Source organism: Natator depressus, chromosome 1 (assembly GCF_965152275.1).
Source record: "Natator depressus isolate rNatDep1 chromosome 1, rNatDep2.hap1, whole genome shotgun sequence".
NCBI lineage: Eukaryota > Metazoa > Chordata > Testudines > Cheloniidae > Natator > Natator depressus.
The window spans coordinates 154,795,834-154,819,500 of record NC_134234.1 but is presented as its reverse complement, the minus strand read 5'-3'; the positions used below and the strand labels follow the sequence as shown (position 1 = coordinate 154,819,500).

The window sequence follows — 23,667 nt, the reverse complement described above, 5'->3', positions numbered from 1 at the left end:
GGAAGCGGCGGCCAGTATGTCCCTTGGCCCACACCGCTTCCAGCAGCTCCCATTGGCCTGGAGCAGCAAACCGCGGCCACTGGGAGCCGCGATCGGCCAAACCTGCAGACGAGGTAGCGTAAACAAACCGGCCTGGCAGGGGCTTTCCCTGCACAAACGGCGGAACAAGTTTGGGAACCACTGCTGTAATGGAAACATTTGCCAAATTGCTTTCCGGGGAAGACAGCTGTAAGACAGCGGTTTTGTTCAATATCTTCATTAATGATCTGGAAGATGGTGTGGATTGCACCCTCAGCAAGTTTGCAGATTACACTAAACTGGGAGGAGTGGTAGATACGCTGGAGGGTAGGGATAGGATACAGAGGGACCTAGACAAATTAGAGGATTGGGCCAAAAGAAATCTGATGAGGTTCAACAAGGACAAGTGCAGAGTCCTGCACTTAGGACGGAAGAATCCAATGCACCGCTACAGACTAGGGACCGAATGGCTCGGCAGCAGTTCTGCAGAAAAGGACCTAGGGGTGACAGTGGACGAGAAGCTGGATATGAGTCAACAATGTGCCCTTGTTGCAAGAAGGCCAATGGCATTTTGGGCTGTACAAGTAGGGGCATTGCCAGCAGATCGAGGGACGTGATCGTTCCCCTCTATTCGACACTGGTGAGGCCTCATCTGGAGTAGTGTGTCCAGTTTTGGGCCCCACACTACAAGAAGGATGTGGAAAAATTGGAAAGAGTCCAGCGGAGGGCAACAAAAATGATTAGGGGACTGGAACACATGACTTATGAGGAGAGGCTGAGGGAACTGGGGATGTTTAGTCTTCAGAAGAGAAGAATGAGGGGGGATTTGATAGCTGCTTTCAACTACCTGAAAGGGGGTTCCAAAGAGGATGGCTCTAGACTGTTCTCAGTGGTAGCAGATGACAGAACAAGGAGTAATGGTCTCAAGTTGCAGTGGGGGAGATTTAGGTTGGATATTAGGAAAAACTTTTTCACTAGGAGGGTGGTGAAACACTGGAATGCGTTACCTAGGGAGGTGGTGGAATCTCCTACCCTAGAAGTTTTTAAGGTCAGGCTTGACAAAGTCCTGGCTGGGATGATTTAATTGGGGATCGGTCCTGCTTTGAGCAGGGGGTTGGACTAGATGACCTCCTGAGGTCCCTTCCAACCCTGATATTCTAAGAATGGATTCAGGGAATGATCCTGAATCTCTGAACTGTTTAGATTCTAACAGGGTTGAATACTGAGCAAGTAGACAGAGATCCCCAGAATTATTTTGATAAACCCTGAGAGACTTAGGGAAAACTAGCAGATTACTACATCTCTGCTATCAATTTGGATATACATACTTGGACTCACCTGTTAATGTGTTTTACCTGCTTTAACTTCTCAGTAACTCATTTCTTTTTCTTAGCTAATAAACCTTTAGATAGATTACTTAAGAAATTGGCCGTCAGTGTTGTTTTTGGTGTAAGATTGAAGGTATCCATTGACTAGGGAAAAGTGACCGATCCTTTGGAATTGGGAGTACCAATGTTAGGTGATTTGTGGTTTTAAGAACCTTTCATCACAACGTCTAGTTTGTCTGGGCAGCAATATGTGTTGGAGAGCCTAAGGGGACTGTTTGTGACTCCATGGTAAGACTAATACAGTGATCCAGGAGTGCACACGTGCTATGGTGTGGTGAAATCTAATTATACAATATACTACCAGTTTGGGGGGTCTGCCCTGTTTTCTGACAGTCTGACCTGAGATTGGCACTCTCAGTTGTGAGCAATGATTTTGCAATCAACTGATGGTTTAGGTTGTCTGAAAGAGTAAATCACTGCTGGACTGGTTTACTGTTTCTGAAACTCCACATTGGTCTTGTTTTCTTTTTTCTCTCCTGCTTAATAATTATTTTTACAAAAATCACCATAAAAATATTTTTTTTCTTCTTCATTTGTTCTAAAGAAGAAAGCAGCATTAAAAATAATTAACAAACTTACTACATCATCCACTCTGAACCAATTTCAAGAGACAATTTTATATCTAAAATCTTGATACAAAAATCACAGATGCCCACTTGACATTTTTATACATTCAGGTGATGAAGTATTACATGGAAAAAAAAAAAAGACAAATGTCAGAAAGTATGAGTATCATTGTATGTGCTAATATTTTAAGGCATGGAGATGATGAGAGCGCAAAAACATTTTAAATAGATTCAGGACCTGTACTAATGCTAATATGTTGGTTGGGTTCAAAGTCCTGCTCACCACTCTGTATCTTCGGGCGGCTAGCCCCAAATTTATGTTAGACACTTCAATAACAATAAATATCGCTCTCGCATGAATACACTTCTGATGCTGAACCCAATGAACCCATTAAAGACAGAGAACACCAGTTGAAGTAACAACATACGTCATAAAAATGTATCTTAAAAGACACAGAAACATAGGAATTCCCATACTAGCTCAGACTTACATACATCTAGTTCAGTATCCTGTCTCCAACAATGGCCTGCACCAGAAGAGTCAGAGGAAGGTGCAAGAAACCCTACAGCAGGCAAATACAGAATGATCTTCACCCCATGAAGATCTCACTCTAATCCCTAATGGATAAAAACTGGTTTAAACCCTGAAGCATAAAATATTGTCTCCCTTCCACAACTCTTTTTTGCAGTAACAACTATAACACCCATTGTTTCAAGTTCTCTGTGTATATAAAATCTCTCCACTGTATTTTCCACTGCATGCATCCGATGAAGTGAGCTGTAGCTCACAAAAGCTTATGCTCAAATAAAATTTTGGTCTCTATGGTGCCACAAGTACTCCTTTTCTTATAACAACTCTGGATAATCTTCTTAGCTATATAAATATCCAGTCCCTCTTTCAATCTTACTAAATTGTTGGCCTCAACAGCAGCAGTGGCAATGAGTTTCAGAGTCTAATTACATGCTGAATTAAAAAGTATTTCCTTTAATCAGTTTTTAATTTGCTACCTTTCAATTTTATTAAATGCCCTCATGTTCTTGCGTTGGGAGGCAAGGAGAACAGAATCTCCCAATTTAGAGCAGACCTAATCTAATCTAGAAGACCCAAATTGCAGGCCAATCTGGTTACACATGATGGAAATTCGGATTTTTTTTTTCATTTTTTTAATTAAGAAATTATATCCAAAAAACCTACCTTAAAAATATTAAGGTTGCAAAACCAGGATTAAGGTTCAATCATTCATTACAGTGTATCCTTTACCATATTTGTCCTTAAACATTCTCCTTTCCAAATTAAATAGACATATGAGGTGAAATCTTGGCAGCACTGAAGTCACTGGCAATATTCTTTTTATTTTTTCCTCCCACTGAAGCCTTCCTCATTCCACAAACCTCTAAACATTGTCATTGTCAGTCTCTGGACCTTTATTTCTGTTATGCTTTTATAAATGAAGTGATCTGAGGCAGAATCAAATCACACCTTTAATTTGTGGAAGGGCATAATGTTTTCTATATTATTCTTAATACAGTTTTTCATCTTACTCACATTTACTAGACATCTTAATGAACCAGCCACAATGACACCTAGATCACCACCATCCCACTCCAAAAACAGGTTATTAAATTCAGAACCCACTACTGTGTATGAATAATTTATGTTGTTCTTATTTTGAACATCTTGTACTTGCCAATGCTGAATTTCATCTGCCATCATTTTGGCCAGTTATCCTAGTTTTATTAGGACTTTCTGTAGTTCTTCACAATGCTCTAGTTTTGACTAACCTAAATAATTTTGTGTCTTCACCAAATGCTTCCATCTCAATAGTTTGGCCCTCTTCAACAATGTTGATTCCAGGGGCACACAGTTTTTAACATTTTTTCCATGCCTAGAGTAAACAGTTAGTTCTTTGGCTTCCTTATCTTTTACTTCTCACCCTAGGATATCAGGCTTCCTTAATAGCCACTTGTGAGGCATATATACCTTCTGGAAGTTGAGATAATTAGCTTATGTCTTCTACTAATATTATATTAAACGTGAAAGCCTTGTCTAAACTTCTGATTTCAAAGTGTGATTACAGTGAGAGAGAATCTAAACAGCAGAGTTTTCTTTTCAACAGATCTACTCCCAGGATGAATTCAGAATCCTATTTACCAACTTAAATAACTAAGTAAGTTTTATCATGTTTTACTCTTCTTAGCATGGCAGAACCAACACAGCTAGAAGACAATGAAGTTTTCTAGAACTTGAAGAGAATGGTGATTCATACATGATACCAACATTTTAAAAAATCAGTTATTTAGTCAAACAGCTAGATATACATCATCACACATTTACAGCAATATATGCTCCTTACAGTACATGTGGAATATAGTCCTGACATACAAAATTGACTTACTTGTCACAATGCCTGCCAAAGCTAATACAAACTGATTTTCATCAGAATCCAGATCTTGGTGTTTGGTATCTTCACCTAATGACCTCACAAAGCTCTCCATAGTTTGTCCCGTAATTGTGAAAAACTTTACTGCTTTGCTCTGCAAGTGCGGAGGGAAAACAATCACTTTCACAGGTTGCACTAAGTAATACTGAAAGGAACACACGATAGGATACAAGTGTTACCTCTACCCACTGTACATGTCATATTTCTTTACATGCTATACTTTACTGTCTCTTGCAGAACTCCTCCCTTATGAGAGACATCCTTCAGTGACTAGAACTCAGCTGCCAAATTCAGCAGTTACATAAATGGTAGAAGTTGTTAAATGCGGAGTTACATAAATGGTAAAGTAGTGCAACTTGGGCTCATCTAAGTGGCATTTAGTGTGATAGTAAAGTGAGCAACTTAAATATGTCTAGGGACAGAAGCAGCATTGCAGAAAAAGCAACTGATAACAGAGTGTAAGATAAAGCTGTGTAAGTTATACTCATTTGCACACCCACTGAATGACAAATTAAGATCAATTTATACCTAAAATGTATCTTCTATGGTATGCTCCCAATTATCTGAATAGCATGGTGGACATGAATTTTGTTCAGATAATCAGGAGTTTGGATAATCAAGAGAACAGGAGTGATACTGCAAGAAACCCTCTGCAAGGTGCTGGGGAGGAGACTGTACTGTCTGGGCAGAGCAGACCAGGACTCTGCTCTGACCCACCAGGACTGCAGCATTCCCGGCACCTTGCATCTGCAGGGACTGGGTGTCACCAGCCCTAGGGCAGTGCAGGGAGCCCTCTGAAGCTGTGCTGTCATGGCCCTGCTCACTCGCTCCTGTAACAGCAGGGCTCTGGAGGGCTCCCTGCACTGCCCCAGGAGCCATTCACCAGCAGGGTTACCTCTCCCATGGCTGGAAATTTCTGCTCTATTGTCCGAACCTTTCCATTATCCAAATCCCAGGGAACAAGGAAGGGATTTGGATAATGCAGAGGTTCAGATGATCAGGTTTGGGAAAATTGGGAGTATACAGTATTTCAATTTGTCACCCAGAGAATTCCAGAGCAGTTGCATCCATTTACACTTGGCACGCTTTTAACCTTTTTTTTTTTTTTTTTTTTTTAAACAAACGATTCCTGGACACTGATAAATAAGTAGCCAATTCCTCCCCAGTATAATGACTTTAACGTGGTGCACTGACAGTACATTTGTATATTTCACATAAACCAACCACACATCCTAGGTGCCTATTACTATCAATGCGCAAGAAGTGCAGCTATTTTAAAATCATGATCCATGGAATATTCCTCTTAGAAAGTGACATAATTGATGTTTTGAATGAAATATGTTAGTATGGCTAAGTAGTTCCAAACACGCACTTCCTTCACCACAACAGCAGGGGTTAGAATCTTAGTCGGTCATAGTACTCTATCACTCTTCTCCATTTTAAATTGGTTTTAAAACTATCACTTTTAATTTTGTGGGCTAGAACAGAGGAAGAAACATCCCATAGTTCCTTGTGTTTCATGGCATGAGAGGTAGACTGTGCGCATTTTCTGATGAGCACTGCGGTGGGGAGGACGGGTTGGTAGGTACGTACTTTGGAGAATAAGTGGGCAAGGGAATTGCTGAAGTAATGTCAGGGATTTTTTTCCCCTGGTGGTGGGTTTACAAAATTATTTACACTGTGATGGCAGTAATCTGCATTTTCAGTCTGATGATAGCGGATGAGAGAAGAAAATGTCCCTCTTATCTGTGCCTTGTAACATCAAATATTAAATTACTGTTTGTTCCCTGCTTGCTCTACATTAAACTATTTATAGACTATAAAAATTGGATAGACCAAAAAGAATAAACAATTCAGAGAATTATTTTGCTATATGTTCAATTACTGAAATACACCTATGTGTTAAGATATGTTATTTAAAGCATGTTACCTACAATATAATACTTAAACATTCCCACTAAAATGTATACATCTGCAGTACTCACCCCTCCTAGAATGTTTTTAACTGCTTCCTCATTGCTAGAGACACCCCATAACAAAGTACAGACTGCCGCTCCCATTTCTGTACAATATTCTGCCTGTTGCAGTAGTTGCTGTCTTGCCTCATTCAGCTGCTGTCGAAGGGCTAATTTCTCCTGAAATTAATTTATGTAAATTTTGGGAGATTAATACTGAAGGGCATTTCATCTGGTTTCAAAGTATCCCAACTACGTTTCTACCACAAGACAGAGAAAGGGAGACAATATTATGGCCATATATATAAAATGCGGCAATTCACAGTACTTCCACAGAGCTAAATTCTCTCTCCAGAACAGTCTGAGTAACCATGCTGTGTGCTGGGGAAGTCAACAGGAGTTAGGAGTCTGCCACCTGCAATTTATGGAGCAGTGCTAGAGTTGAACAATGACAGCTACAACAGCCTCAGTGGTTCAAGTTAAAGTAGAATTAGCTCCTACTACACAAAGAATTGCATCTCTCACTGAGAGACAAGAGCTTTTAGCAAGACAGGTGAGTCTTAGGATAGCAGTCCTGTGAAAAACTGCTAAGTATCTCAGCCATGTGAGATAAAGTTGTTTGTGAGCTAGAATAAATGCCCCAGAAAAAAATCGTGGCCTATCTCAGAGAAGCTAGAGGCTATACTTAATCTGCCACTGCATGTCAGGGAAGACAGGATCCCTGGAGCGCTAAGTTCTAGGCCCGATGTTTGGGATGGCCTTCAAATTTAGGACCACAGATCACTAGGCTCCAAAGATCTGTCATCCATGGTGTAGGAGCAGCAGTCCCATCCCAGGTCTGTCTGCTTCAGTGCTGGGTGAACTGGTTTTGTGCTTGGCTCACTCCGCCATAGATCAGCACAGAGAACACAGCACTTGATTGGTAAATTCAACAAGACCTGAAAGTATTTTGGAGCGGTAAATGTTTCTCACAGCCATATGGAAGGTTGGCAGAAAGAGGGACATGAACTGAAGATATTACCAGGTCGCATTCAGTCTTAAATTAATCCTTACTTCCTCATCAGACAGAATTGCCTGACCAGACAAGAAAGAAGTAAGTCATGAGCAGACCACAAAGAAAACCAAGAGGTATCAATATCCTAAAAAATACTTCCAAATTGATGCCTAAAATAGACTAAATATAAACCTACCAAAAATCACACTAAATAATGAACAATGCTTCAAGGAAAGAGAGAGCAGAGCTACTAACACTTGTGAAGATACTCTGAGCATTGTGATTTGGGGGCAGTTTTTGCAGCTGCTTGTAAATAAACAAACAGCCATATGCACCTCAGGATTTCATACTTGCAGCCTGCAGCTTTTGCTTTGGCAGCCTGTGGTACAGACAGCAGCATAGCTGCTGCAGGTAATTCCTGAGCACACCTGGCCACTCAATGGGGAACAGAGCATATGCAACACTGAGGGGAATGTCTGCACTGCAATTATACAGATGATTCGGGCTTGGGCTAAGGGGCTGTTTAATTGTGGTACAGATGTTCAGGCTCAAGCTGGAGCCCAGGCTCTAGGACCCTGTGAGGTTGGAAGGTCCCAGAGCTCAGGCTGCCCAAGCCCAACATCTACACCACACTTAAACAGCCCCTTAGCCAGAGTCAGCTAGCACGGGCCAGCTGCGGGTTTTTAATTGTAGTGTAGACACACCCAGAGAAGACCTCTCCCTCTGAAGTAGGGAGCAACCGTCTCACATCCCCCATTACCACTACATTGGGGTAGCAAAGTTAATTTAGATGGGGGGATCCCTGCAGGACAGCCCTACTCCCAGAATAGGAGCTTTTCCTGCAGGCTGGGATGGGGGGCACTTGCTGAAGCCTAAAAGGGAGGAGGGATCTGGGGCACTGCTAGAGTATAGGATGGGAGTTGGAGGGGCACTCCTGGAGTCTGATGAGGAGTGATGGGTATGGGCTTCTGGGCCACTCAGACTATCCCAACGTGTGCAGTGCTAGACAGGCTGGGGAACTGACATCAGGACTGGGGTGCCAGGAACTGAGAACAGGGAGATGGAGGTGGGGGCTGTACCACACCTCTTGGAGAGTGCCTTGGGCAGAGGGAGTAGGGGCCAGTAAAGAAAAGGATACCAACTGAAGAGTTAAAAAGGGGGAAAGTACAGTCCATGTCAGAAGGAAGCATCCTGTTTGTGTGGGTGCCCTGTGTGTTTCCCATCCTGACACCAGCACACATATAAGGGCCGGGGGAGGGGGAGTATGTTTTCTTAACAAGTTTTGAGTATAGGAAAAAAAACAGAGCCAAACATATGATTTAAAAAAAAAAAAAAAAAAAACACCACGCTCAGGATTTCAAAGCTAAGGATCTCAATTTTGGGGGGCTGTCTCAATTTTTGAAGTTGTGGGGTTGAAAATACCGAAAGAGTTAAAGTTCACCTAAAGATAAGATGCTATAACATCCATGGATGCTATAACATCCATCCACAATGCTTTGCAGATTCATACGTTATTGTTAGAAGTGATTACTTTAATTAGATCTCTCAGGTCACGTAACTGGTCATCTAAAAATCTATTTCGTTGATATTTTCCTATGTCCACATCTAGCTGCCTACATCACATCTTATAGCCACCCTTGTGTTGATTAAATTTACTGTCAGTGGGAAATGCAACATATGATTCACTGTTTTGCAAATGAAATGTACTGAGCAGATATTTCAGCATCAATCCACAATATATTCTTCTGTTACTGTAGTCTACTCAATAGACTTACACTAATTACAGATACCAAAGAATCTGGGACTTCTGTTGCTGGTAAATAAATAGTTTTTGGAAATTTTTCTGTGTGTACTACAAGCAGTCGGTTATTAAAACCAGTCATTAAAATCTTGTTAACTTAAAAATGAGTTTGTTGAATTTACTCTTTTCTCTAAACTCAACATCAGATCCATTAGCTTCTTTGACACCAGCTTGCAGCAAGTCTTCTGCTCAAATACACTGAACCTTCTTCCTATCCTTCTTTTCTGTATTGCATTTATTCAGTGTTTGCATTTTGCACTTAGGAAGGGAAATGCTGATGTTGATTAATAAGACATAACTTTGGTAATGTCATAACTGGATAAGCCTGTCAGGATGCAAAGCCACAGCAAAAAAAATCAAACAGTGGAACTGTTCATAAACATCATCATAGCAAATGAATGAAAACCAGAAATAATATTACAAGACCAGAGGAATAAACAGACCCCGCAAAAAACACACTCACAACCCTCCAAGAAGCAATTCTACTATGGGTGCATGCACACCACTGACTACTTATTGTGCTATGCAACATCTTCCAAGAAGGGTCAAACTTCATGACTACAACAGTGATAAACTACCTAACTAGAAAGCGATTAGTTAAGAAGACAGTAGTGAACCAAAGATTACATGTATGCTTCCAATTTTGCTCAGGTTCAGAGGGTGTTTTAATTTCCTAAAGAAGTTATTGTTAGGGACCGAGATGTAGGCAGTTTGGCCTAGTAGTCAGAGCAGGAGTCAGGTCTAGTGGGCAAAGCAGGTATCCAGCTTGGGGAACGAAGCCAAGGTCAGCACCAGAGTCAACTGCCAGTTACTAGAGCCAGAGGTCAAGCCAAAGTCAGAACCAGTAATCAAAGCTGAGGTCAGATGCCAAATGCCAGCGCCAAGGGTCAAGCCGGAGTCAGGGTCAGAGCCAGGACTCATCACTGAGGATTGGAGGTGAGGCACAAAGGCAGAAGGAGAGGCAAGGATCAAGCACGGAGCAGGAGCACAAGAGGGAACAGGAGCCAAGGCAGGGATAAGGCAGGAACCAGGAGCAGAGCAGGAACAGGGTTGGGTGCAGTAAGCAGGCACAAGCAGGGTGCAACGCAGCCACAACCACCTTGCAACCACAAGGACACCACCTTATTATCAGACAAACTTCCTGTTTCTCCTCCTGGTGGAGGTGGGCGATCCTCCAACCAGAGCTCCCATAGGTGGTGCCTTGGCTGAGGCTACAGCCCTAGTAGCTTCTCAGCACACCAGGTTTCAGTAGCCATTGGGTGGAGGTCAGAATGGTGCAGCTGTCTAGGGATTCCCAGGGCCTGGGTTCAATACCTGGGATGTCACAGTTACCTAGGTTTGTGAAGAAACAATGGAATACAAAATGATTATTCATTCTTGACCAAGAAAAGAGTATTACTATTATCAACAAGGAGGAAGGAATGCAAGCCAAATAGGGAAAAAACAGGTTAAAGAATATTTAGAAAAGCAGGATGTATTCAAGTCAATAGGACCTGATGAAATTCATCCTAGGGTGCTTATGGAACTAGTTGAAGCAATCTCGGAACCACTGGCAATTATCTTTGAGAGGCTGAGGTCCCAGAAGACTATGGTACCTTTCTTTAAAAAAGGGAACAAAGAGGACCTGGGGAATTATAGACCAATCAACCTAATCTGACACTTGGAAAGATACTGGAACAAATTATTAAACGATCACTTGATACGCATCTGGAGGATAACAGGATTATCCAAGGAATAGCCAACATGGATTTGTCAAAAACAAATGATGCCAAACCAACCTCATTTCCTTCTTTGACAGGATTACTGGTCTACTGAATAGGGGGAAGCTCTAGATGTGATATATCTTGATTTTAGTAAGGCTTTTGACACAATCCCCCATGACATTTTCATAAGCAAACAGGGAAATGTAGTCTAGATGAAATTACTATAAGGCATAGCCAAAATGCACCTCATGAGCCGCATGCGGCACTTTAAGAGTTTGAGTGTGGCTCACAGAGCTCGGAGTTGCAGCACCACTGGAGGAGCCAAGGCTTGGGGCTGCAGCCCCACCAGGAAGAGCCAGTGCACGGGTCTGCAGCCCCGCTGGTAAGAGCTGGTGCTTGGGAGTCCAGCCCTGCAGGAGGCGCCCAGGCTCGGGGTTTCAGCTGCACATGCCCATTATAACAGAAAATTGCTTCAAGTAATGCTGTGTGGACCTCCTTGCTTGGGTTCTTCCCACATTCTGCACAACACATACAGTGTTTACTGTTCGTAAGTCAGATTTCAATTGTTTCAGATTTAAGTGTTAACCCTCCGTTACTTTCGTGGATGATGATGACATCTTCAAATTGTAAGAAACACAAGTATGAAGAAAACTGAAGTTTTAAGTCAGAATGGGGGGGGAGATTTTCCATTCACTGTTAAAGGTGACAAACCCCTGTGCCTTACCTGCAGTGCATCGCTCACTCACTACAAAGTGAGCAACTTGAAACCTCACTACAAACTAATCATAATAACTTTTTGTCTAAATACCCTCCTGAATGAGAATTAAGGAAGAACAAGCTAACCGCATTAAAATCACGCCTAAACAGTCAACAGACACTACTTTCTGTGTTCAGTAAGGAAGCTGACACAATGACCATAGCTAGTTTTGTTAGGTCCTGGAATATCGCTTGTGCTAAATGTCCATTGTGATAGAGAATTTGTTAAGAAGAATACTGCCCAAGTGGTTGCAATTTTAGATCCAAGTAACACAAAACCTGAACAACGAATAAAGCAAATTCCAATTTCGCACGACCCTATGGAGAGGCAGATCTCCCAGATCAGTGCTAATGTTCCAAGCAAGATCATAGATGCAAAATGATCTAAAGAATTCTGTAGCATTCCACCTGTCAACTAATCCACGATATACAAGGTAGACCACAACGAGCTGTATTTGTTTGCTATGTTTCTGTGGATGTAATTAGTGGCGCTAAAGAAACAACCCATGGTGTTGACATAAAGAACGCATTTGACAAAGCATTTACAAATGCCAATGTACCACTGGATAAACTTGTCAGTGTAGCAATGGATGGAGCATCTGCAATGGTGGGGAAAAAAGTAGGCCTTATCAGACTCTTGAAAAGCAATCCCAAATTTCCAGAGTTTCTCCCTGTTCATGTTATCATCCATTGTGAACATCTCACAGGTAGATACTTCAAGTACAAAAATATTACAAAAACGGTCCTAGACTTTGTCAATTTCATCTGCTCGAATGGGAAGATTCATCAACAGTTCAAAAATTTCATTGAAGAGCTGGATCTTGAAGACAAACCTAACGAGTCTCTTTCTACTGTATTGTGAGGTGGTTATCAACCAGCAATGTCTTAAATAGGTTTATGGAACTGCTGGAGCCTTTCAGTGCTTTCCTTGAAGAAAAGGAAAAGTCCTGTCCACAACTGAAAGATGAGCAATGGATGCAGAATCTGGTGTTTTTCGCTGATATTATGCGGCATCTGCAAACTCTCAATGTGGCACTCCAAGGGAAGGAAGATTATTTCTGACCTAACTCAGACAGTATTCAGCTGCCAGAACAAGTTAAAGCTTCTGCAAAGCGACATAGTATCAAGAGACTTCAACCACTTTCCCCATCTCAAGAGTAAGGTAAAAACATTCCCTATAACTGAAGTAGAAGATCACAAACATGAGGATTACAGAGGTAAATTACAAGCACTGCTTGATACTTTCAGGCCAGGTTTGAAGACTTGGAGAAGCTGGGATCCTGTTTTGCTTTTCTTGTAAACCCTTTCACGGTTGATGTGATCAACTATGGCTCTCCAATTCCCAAAACCGTGGTTACAGAAACATCTGCTGTGGAAATGGAACTACTGGAACTTCAGGAGGACTAAGCTCTAAAGATAATGAAAAAATCACAGTCTACAATCGAGTTCCAGAAGCAAGTGCCAGGAATGAAGTATCCTCAACTCAAGAAGACTAGTGTGCGGCTTATTTCAATTTTCGGCACAACATACTGCTGTAAATTGCTGTACTCCATGATGAAGTTCGTAAAATTGAAACATCATGCAGTCCTTACTAATCAACATCTGATTGAGCTCCTCCGTACTGCCTTGACAACATAACAACCACTTTCCAAATACTTACGACCAGGATGGAGACCCACAAATCCTGTACCTCGAACAGTAATTAGCCGTGACACATTAAGTAGGATGTTACTATTTTAGAAAATTTGTGTGTAAAGGTTGTGCATGTCTTGTGGCTCTCGAACTTCTGAAGATTATTGGATGTGGCTCAGAGGGTCAGTAAGTTTGGCCACCCTAGTCTAGATTTAGTTGGTCCTGCCACAATACAGGGGGCTGGACTTGATGACTTCTTGATTCCTTCCAGCCCCACATTTCTATGATTCTATGATTACCTATCCATAATTCCAGGTGATTTATTTTTCTCTTACATCCATACCAATGAATCACCAGTCTGTTTTCAGATAGCTTGATGAACATGCAGAAAACAATTCAGTACATTCACAAACACGACTACATCTTTTAACTTGTTCCCAGACTGACACCACCATCATTGCTACTAAATAGCTGTCAACTGAAAGAGTATTCTGGATAATGACATGCAAATAAGTAGACAATTATAATACTATACATATATCCATCAGGATCCCAAAGACTTTCACAACCTATACACACACACTCCACTGAAAGACACATAGTTTTTGACTGGAAGGCAACCAGCACATACTGCACAACAATGAAGATGAGAGGGAAAGCTTTGGCCAAGAACACCAGGGAAACTCCTACTCTTATTAAATGTGCCATAATTTATTTTAAGGTCTTATCCAAAAGAGAGCACACACAGTGAACAGGACGGCACTCAGTTTATAAAGTTTGTAAGAGTGGAGGGTTGAATCCATTAGGTCAGGATTTGAGTCAGTGGCAATAAGATGTGTAGGTATTTCAAATCTGACGTTTAGACCACTGAGGAATGGACCAGAATAGCTACAGCAGAATAAGCTACAGTAACTCCTCACTTAACGTTGTAGTTATGTTCCTGAAAAATGCAACTTTAAGTGAAACGATGTTAAACAAATCCAATTTTCCCGTAAGATTTAATGTAAATGTGGGGGTTAGGTTTCAAGGAAATTTTGAGGGGGCAGACAAAAGGCATTATATACTGTACAGTACTGTACTGTGATTGGGAAGTTCCCCTGGCTTACCCCACACAGGCACAGCCCACTGCAGGCAAGGCCGCTAGGAAGCACCTTTGCAGTAGCAGTGGCAGCTTACCTGGAGAAGAACAGGCACTGACTTTGCTGGGGGATGCTCCAAGCCCGCCTCTTCCCGTCCCCGCTCCACTCCAGGCCCAACTCTTCCCACCCCCACTCCACCTCCTCTCTGGAGCATGCCACATCCCCGCTCCCAGAAAGTCCTAAGCGCCACCAAACACCTGTTAGGCGGCACTTAGGACTTTCTGGGACGGAGGGGGAGGAGTGGAGATGCAGCACTTCCCTGCTCCTCCTCCTCCCTCCAAGAAAGTCCTAAGCGTCGCCAAACAGTTTGGCGGTGGGGGAAGCGCTGGGAGGGAAGGGGAGGAGGCGGAGAAGAGGAACTTGTGCAATGCTCCCTTGTAAAGTTGCTGCTCTTCCACAAAATCTTACATGCAGTGTACAGAGCAGGCAGCCAAACGATGTTATAAGGGAGCACTGCACAACTTTAAACAAGCATGTTCCCTAACTGAGCAGCGACGTAACTTTGAAACAAAGTGATGCGGGAGGACATTAAATGAGGAGTTACTGTATTCTGCAATTACTCTCCCGTGGACATTCTTATTCTGGAGTAAGAATGCCTTTTTCTGATTTAGCTTAATCCATTTTGGAAGCAGATCAAGATAAGCTGGAAAAAGGCACTCTTTTTGTGGAACAAGAGTATCCACACCAACAGCTATTCTGGAATAGCTACTGCCCTTTAAATTCACGCCCTACATTATTGTAGAGCATCTTCCCTATGTAGTCAATCCCTAGGTCACTTTCTGGAGTCAAGCATTCCACTTTGCTTGAGAATGTCTCTACGCAGTATTGCAACTATAGTTAGATCTAGAGTTTTACTCAGGTGCAGCTAGTGGTACATGACATGACAGCAGGAGAAATGAGAACAGTGGCCAAAAAGAAATACTGTATTAAAAACAAAAAATGCACACAGCTTAAGTCAGCCCAGATGGGAGAAGGTTTCATTTTGTGCACAGCAATGCCTGTGTTATATTCCATGTATTTTTCCTTTTGAAACAGACACATTATAGAATGTCATATTAAATTCAAGGGACTAATTCCTCCAAACAGCTCTTGATGTCAACTATCTGAAAAGATCTTGCAACAAACTTTGCGAACACCCAAGCAGTGTGTTTCTCAATCTTGATACAAAGAGCACATTTATGTAGATTTCCAGTGCTGGGTGTTAAACCAGATTCAAAAAGAGTCAAACAATCTAAAAAAAAATTAAGGAAATTCATATTAAAGGATAAAACTGTCCTAAATTCATCCTGTGACATATAACAATTGCGGCACATACAATATAAAAAAATCAAATTATTTTTAACCCATGTAGACTATGCAATACATACATACGTAACAGAGACAATCCCTTTATTATACCAATTCAGGTGTAATTTTATGTTTGAAAAAAAGGAGAGATCTCTGAACACAATTATCAAACATATTTAGTTTCCCCCCCAACTCCATTTGGGAATAATATGTAATTAGTTATTTTAGAGACATTTATAACAAGAGGTAAATAAATTCAGACAGAAGTGTGAATTTGTTTCCCTTTAAGATTTCAGCTTCAAATAATTATTAGTTCTGCAGCCATGTTTCATTTTACTACTTTTATCATATGGATCATTCTGTTCTAGAACAATCTTTCATACAAAAAGTATTAAGGCTAGAACTTTTAGGTGCACAATTTACATATTACTTGGTTATATGAACTCAGTGCCCAACAGTTTTCCAGGTTATCCAGAAGCCATATACTGAAGAGATATTATATCTTGCACGGTTCAAGTGCTGAACTAGTATTTCCCTGCACTTCTTACTAAAATTCGAGCATACAGATCACAGTTTACTTTTTTGTGAACAAATGTACCTTTTTCTCCCTCATGCAATCTGATTGGGCTGTTTCCAGACGGGCTTTGAAGTGTTCACAATCCATTCTCACCTGCTCTAGTTCTTGTTCTCTTTTCTCCATGTCTGCAAAATATAATTTGAACAAATTAAACAATAAGAAGTTACAAGCAACTACCTTACACTAAGCATGAAGATTCTGCCAAATGCAATATGAAGAGTCTGCTTTAATATTTGGTTGTGTCAGGCCTCCTCCTTGTGGCCAACTGGGACTATAACTATGTGTCACATTATTAAACAATTATTACAAAAAATCTATTAAATTAACATGAAGTTTTTGATTTAAACCAGGAAATACATGAGAATTCACCATGAAGGATCAAATCTCTCATACTTGACCACAACAGGGCACAGTAAGCTATGTTGAAATTGAACTCCCTTTTGCCCAGAACATTATCTTTATTTTTAATGTCATTCATTTTCTATTTTTTATTAGTTTTCATAATCTACAGATTATCTGAAATCTTTGCCCTCACTTTTAGTGGCGAAGATGAGGAAAGTACCAACACCAACTAGAAGTAAATGTTGATTTAATCTATGGGGTATGAAGTATGTGAACAATTAAAAAATGTAGTACAAGCACTCCAAATGTATTAATGTTTGTAGAACACTAGACAAATGCTAAGCATATCTTTATAGTGCTGTCTAAAACTGATCCATGATTGCTTTAAAAAAGAAAAACAGTTAAATAAGAGAAACTGATCTCCAGATTGATTAGAAATATGGTTTTATTTAAAGTGCTTTGCTGTAATAAATAGAAATCAAGTGCAATTATAATACTAATAAATCAGGAGATTAGCCCCATGCCACTTCAAACTAGCTTGCAACACTAGGTGGGCTGTCTTCATAGGACAGTTACACCCACTGCAATCTGCAGAATGAGAGACCAGGATTCCTCTCTGAACATACAGTACCACTTAGTCAACTTAGTAATCACTTTAAATATTAATTTCTCTTATATTTGAATAACAAACAAATTCTGAAGGGAAAAAATTCATTTTAAAAACTTCATCCAGTGCCTTTTCACAATTCCCCCCATGTGCTCAGAAGGACAGACTAGCTCTCCCACAATTCATTGGGAAAGAACAAAGTGGCTCCAGAGGTGAGGCCGGCAAACTGGCTGAAACTATAATAAAGAACAAAATTGTCAGACACATAGATGAACATGAATATTCCCCGACAAATTAAGATGTCTCACCAATCTACTAGAATTCTTTTAAGGGGTCAACAAGCATGTGGACAAGGGGGGATCCCATGGATATAGTGTACTTAGATTTTCAGAAAGCCTTTGACAAGTCCCTCACCAAAGGCTCTTAAGCAAAGTAAGCAATCATGGGATAAGAGGGAAGGTTCTCTCATGGATTGGTAACTGGTTAAAAGATAGAAAACAAAGGGTAGGAATAAATGGTCCATTTTCAGAATGAAGAGAGGTAAATAGTGGTGTCCCCCAGGGGTCTGTACTGAGCCCAGTCCTATTTAACATATTCATAAATGATCTGGAAAAAGGAGTAAAACAGTGAGGTGGCAAAATCTGCAGATGATAAAAAACTACTCAAGATAGTGACGTCCCACGCAGACTGCGAAGAGCTACAAAAGGATTTCCCAAAACTGGGTGACTGGGCAATAAAATCGCAGATGAAATTCAATGTTGATAAATGCAAAGTAATGCACATTGGAAAACATAATCCCAACTACACACATAAAATGATGGAGTCTAAATTAACTGTTACCACTCAAGAACAAGATCTTGGAGTCGTGGATAATTCTCTGAAAACATCCACTGAATGTGCAGCGGCAGACAAAAAAGCAAACAGAATGTTGGGCATCATTAAAAAAGGGATAGATAATAGGACAGAAAATGTCATATTGCCTCTATATAAATCCATGGTTCGCCCACATCTTGAATACTGCATGCAGATGTGGTCGCCCCATCTCAAAAAATATATATTGGAATGGGAAAAGGAAAAGATTCAGAAAAGGGCAACAAAAATGATTGGGGGTATGGAACAGCTGCCATATGAGGAGAGATTAATAAGACTGGGACTTTTCAGCTTGGAAAAGAGACGACTAAGGGGGGATATGATAGAGGTCTATAAAATCATGACTGATGTGGAGAAAGTAAATAAGGAAGTGTTATTTACTCCTCCTCATAACACAAGAACTAGGTGCTACCAAGTGAAATTAATAGGCAGCAGGTTTAAAACAAACAAAGGAAGTATTTTTTCACACAACGCACAGTCAACCGGTGGAACTCTTGCTAGAGGATGTTGTGAAGGCCAAGACTACAACAGGGCTCAAAAAAGAACTAGATACATTCATGGAGGATAGGTCCATCAATGGCTATTAGCCAGGATGGGCAGGGATAGTGTCATTCCCTCTGGGGCACCTGGCATTGGCCACTGTCGAAAGACAGGATGCTGGGTTAGAATCTGGATCTTTGGCCTGACCCAGTATGGCCGTTCTTATGTTCTTAAAGTGGCTCTATTTACTGCCACACAAAGAAAGAATTTCTCTTAGGAGCGGGGTAACTGCCCTGTTATAGTATGTAACCATGGTACTTACCCTACAGTAACTGTGATTCTTCGAAATGTTGTAGTCAGTATGGATCCTATTGTAAGTGCACATGCCCCTCCTGCACACAAGCTCGGAACGTCTTCTGAACAGCAGTGACTGTTAGGGCTACAGATGCCCTTGTGCCTCCTTATGCTCAAGCACGAGGGCATAAAGGGCAGACTGGGTGCAATCCTCCCTCAGTTCCCTAACAACTCAAAGCCTGTGCTGCTGAGGACTCTGACAAGCAGGGAAGGAGGGCAGATTATGGCATCATCTCAAGAAACCAGTTTCTGTAGGGTAAATATCTATTCTTTCTTCTATGAGTATGTGCCAGCGTGGATCTTACTGTACGTGACTGGCAAACAGTATCTTCTCCAGATGGTATGAATGAGGAGTATCAGCTGTGTCAGTCAAATCAAAATTGGAGTACTGCTCTCCCAAATTTGGAATAATGCTTGACAAATAAGGCAATTGCTCTCTGTAGCTGTCTTGCAGATTTCTGATATTGGCACATTTCAGAAGCAGGCAGAAGATGTTGTTTGAGTTCTGATGGAGTGAGCCTTGATATTTGGTGGGGGAGGTACACCAGCCAACTGGTAACACGTCAAGACACTTTGTGTTATCCAGTTTGACAAACTTTCCGATGAAACAACCAGCTGTAACCAAAACTGATTAGAGGACATTTTGAAATTTTATTCCTGTCAATATAATTTCAAAGAGCTCTGGATACATCCAGACTGTGTAGTTTCTTCTCCCCTTGCCTTGAGTGTTGTTTTGGGAAGAACACAGGTAAGTTAAAGGATTGACTTAACTGGAATTCAGAAATCATTTTGGGTACGAATCTTCCTAAGATCCAGTACCACATTGACTGCGTGAAACAATGTGTATGGGGGTTCAGCCATGCGCGCCTGAAGCTCACTCACTCTGCTGGCTAAGGTGATGGCCACCAAAAAAGATTGTTTTGAGAGATGGTGGATGGAACACAGTAGGAAAGAGGCTCAAAAGCGGGGGTGCACTCTGTAAGTTTTAGGAGAATAACATTGAGGTCCCATGCTGAAATAAGTTCTCTGGCCAGTAAGTTTACATTAGGCCAGTGGTGGACAACCTGCGGCCCATCAGGGTAATCTGATTGCGGGCCACGAGACATTTTGCTGATGTTGACCATCTGCAGGCATGGCCCCCCTCAGCTCCCAGTGGCCACTGTTTGCAGTTCCAAGCTAATGGGAGCTGTGGGAGGTGGCAGGCCACAGGGACATTTTCCGGAAGTACAGCTAGGAAAAGGGACAGAGGACATAACTGAAACTTGTCAATGTCTCTTGTGAGCTGCCTCCGATTAACATCATCTGGCCATAGATAGATGTGGATGACCCTCTTTCTCAGGTGCACTGCTGCCATCACCACAGTTAGGCATTTTCTGAAGTCTCTTGGTGACGTGAAGAGCCGGAATAACAATACCTTATACTGTTGGTGAGTAGGCCCCACTGTAAATCTCAGGTACTTCCTGTGGGCCAGGTGGATGGTGGCTATGTGGAAGTCTGTCTTGTGAGTTGAGAGCAAAGAACCGATCTTGAGCCTGAAGAGATGAAATAATGGAGGCAAGCATTACAATCCTAAATCTGAGGCAGTGTACATATTTGTTTGGTCTCCTCAGGTGTAGGATAGGACGAAGACCCCATTTTTTCTTCATAATAAGGAAGTATTACAAGCAGATGCCTCTACCCCCGTACTCTTGCAGCACCTTCTCTGTGGCTTCTGAGAGACTTCTTTCTGTAACAGGCACTCGCAGGAAGGGTCCCTGAAGAGGGACAGTAAAAGGAAGTAGGCAAGAGGCAAAAAATGAAAGTGGATGGGGTAGCAGTGGGCAATGATGTTGAACACCCGTTTGTCAGCAGTAATCTCTGGCCACACCCCTAGGAAGAGTGTAAAGCATTTTCTGAAGATCAACTCTGGATTGCTCTTGATGAGGCTCCTGACACTCCCATCAAACCTGCTGCCCCTGAGAGGGATTCGGGTGCATGATGGAGGATGACGGGTCTCTTCTGGAATAAGAAGCTGTTTCCTGGATGGTTATTCTGCTTGGCAGTTATGGGGGAAGGATAGCATTCTTTGTCGTGTTGGAGCTGGTATTGGAACAGCTTTTAGTATGGTACTGGAGAATAGTTTACTACTGACCTCAGCAGAGCTCTGGAATCTTTGAAGGAGCGGAGCACTTCATCCATCTAGTTACTGAACTACTTCATCTCCTTGAAGTCTTTTATAGAAGTTTGTACTTCTTTCGGAATACTAGGTGTCTGCAACCAAGAGGCATGTAGATGTAATGACCATGACCGTGGATCCAGCAGCCATGTACGATGCATCCACAGAAACTGGCAGCACCATCTTTACTAGTATTTGGCCCTCTTTGATGGTCTCCCTCAGTTCTTCTCCACAGCTGTTGGAGCTTGGATAGGAAAGGGGTTACCCTCTGCCATCTCAAAAAAACTGTATTTTGCAAACAAAGCCTAGTAGTTTGTCATATAAAGTTGAAGGGAAGCAGATAGATATGCCTTATGTTCAAAAAGGTCCAATTTCTTTGGAGCCTCATCTTCCGTTGCACTTCTCTCATGGTTTTCGATGCAGAATGAGTTTCTTCCTGTCCCAATCTCTCTTCCTTTCTGTCTTTAATAGGAAAATAGCAGCTTGCGTGAGTAAATAAAGATTTTGTCTTCAGTTAACTAATTAAAACATTTTAAAAAATTTAATTGATTGACATGTCTAGTTAATTCTGATATTTTGAAAAACACCAGGGTTATCCTTTAACAAAATATTTAAGCAGAATGTGTCAACAAAAATCTATAGCCATTTGTACAAACTGGACTGTGTTTGTTCTAAACAGTGTTGGAAGTATTTATGATTGCTGCTAATGTGGTGCAACTCACTTGTTTCAATAACATCCAATTTCCGGAAGCTCTCCAAGACATCTCCATTCAGTATTCGAGGCAGGAAGTCTCGTAACTGCATCACTTCAGTTGTCAGTCTCTCCAAATCTCTCTTTCTGACTTTAACAAATTCCTCTTTGGTCTCAGCCTTCTGAAACATGGAACAGACCACATATCTTTGTTACTCTACAATATTCTCTAATTTGTATTCTGGTTACACATCCTTCCTTCTCTCCCACAAATGCATCTCCCTGCATTCAATATATCTTCAGAAATATAGAATTTTATTTTGAAAGAAAATGTCATCTAGTGGTCTTTTAAAGCATGGGACTTTGACAATAGCAAGTGTCATACACATGCTGAACTACTGTCTTTAGAATGACCTAAGGCTTATGCTGTACCTTTCAAATTTTTAAAAGAACTCAAAAGTTTTCTGAACCCCCCAACCATGTTGCTAAATTATAATAGTTCTTCTACTGGAAATATTTCTTTTCACCACAAAAGATCAATTAAATTTTAAAAATTCTTAAATTAACATTCATGATGAACCAAAAACACACAGAAGCAATTAAATTCCAAGTTAAGACCAGTAAGAGTCATGTAATTCCTCTTCCTGTATCTAACTATTGCTATAGCATCCATTTCAACTCTGCATCTGAGAAAATTAGCTCTGGTTTAAAAAAACCCATGATTAAAAAAAAAAATCTCAATGCCAAAATAAAGTGAGGACTCAGCTCTAATCTCAGAGGTGAAGGTGCACATTGCACTGTCTTGAAAACTCTCCTGTACATTCACGAGTTATCACTAAGAGCTTCGGTTTTCTTTGTCTTCAATATCTGTTCTCCAACATGCTTTCAAAAGGCAGGATTGCAAAATTTCAAAAGATATTTTGCTTATTTCAACCACCAATCCAATTATAATGTTTATGTTACATCCAGCAACTAAACTGGGTGCTAAACAAACCCCACAAATACAATTTTTCACCCTAGAATGAAGCAACATATTTCTTACTCTCTTCTACTTTGATCACTTTGTATTATATGTGTCTATTTTTTTTTCCTTACAATCCTATTTCCACAAGTTTCTCTTGTGGTGTCTCTCTCTCCTCTTATTTCCCCTTTTTATTTAAATTCTGCTCCTTTTAGGGGGGACAGAAGGGAACATCGTCCCAGGAACCTTAATTTCCCCCCTTCTCCCTCTCCAAGAACCTTGCATTACGGGGACTACCTCACCTACCAAAAAGGACGCAAAACTAGACATATGTTGAAATCCCCAATCTTTATTTGATGTGTACACTATTAGAACCCCTCCAAAACTAGTCAGAAATGTTCATATAGTAACCCTGAAAAATGTGCAAATAGATAGGCAACTGATTATCACCTCTTGCCTTGCAAATCCACCTGTCCTAATAGCTGCGTGCCCACAGTGGTCAGTTAATTTTTAAAATAAGCCAGTAACTACCATGCTGGCAAGAAACCTCTAGTGAAAACAGCTCCCCCTCAAACCTGTTAAACTTCCTTCTGAAAAACAGCTCTGTTTAAGCTCGAAAATGTGTCTCTCTCATCAACAGAAGTTGTTGCAACAAAAGATATCACCTCACTCAACTTGTCTCTAATATCCTGGGACCAGCATGACTGCAACACTGCATACAAACTTCCTTCAGTCAGCCTCAAGGGGTTGCTAAAGAACTATACATGTAGCCTTTTCCCTAAAGTACTGAGCTGTCTATGCAACTTTCCCACCTCTAGGTGGATGGGGGAGTGAGGGTCATTCCAAGTATGCATTGCCACTAAACTATCAGGAAAAACACCTATGGCATTTGTATTTCTCCCACACCTTTTCTATTATTTCCTCTCCCTTCTTGGTTGCTTGCTTCCTCC

At 41.2% G+C, this 23,667-nt stretch overlaps 1 protein-coding gene across 5 annotated transcripts in view; it reads right to left on the bottom strand.

Annotated features, from left to right (window-relative positions):
- HSF2BP (heat shock transcription factor 2 binding protein) overlaps positions 1-23,667 on the bottom strand; it is a 51,958-nt gene that overhangs the window by 25,433 nt on the left and 2,858 nt on the right. For 3 of the 5 annotated variants that reach the window (XM_074969348.1, XM_074969345.1, XM_074969347.1), the window contains exons 2-5: positions 21,788-21,938; positions 16,279-16,382; positions 6,399-6,548; positions 4,369-4,507 (exon numbers count right to left, since the gene is read on the bottom strand). In XM_074969348.1, coding sequence (XP_074825449.1) covers positions 4,369-4,507; positions 6,399-6,548; positions 16,279-16,382; positions 21,788-21,869 — 475 coding nt within the window. In that variant the 5' untranslated portion in view covers positions 21,870-21,938. Of the gene's footprint in view, positions 1-4,368; positions 4,508-6,398; positions 6,549-16,278; positions 16,383-18,878; positions 21,528-21,787; positions 21,939-23,667 lie in introns of those variants that run through there. The other 2 variants (XM_074969359.1, XM_074969350.1) reach the window with 2 other exon arrangements.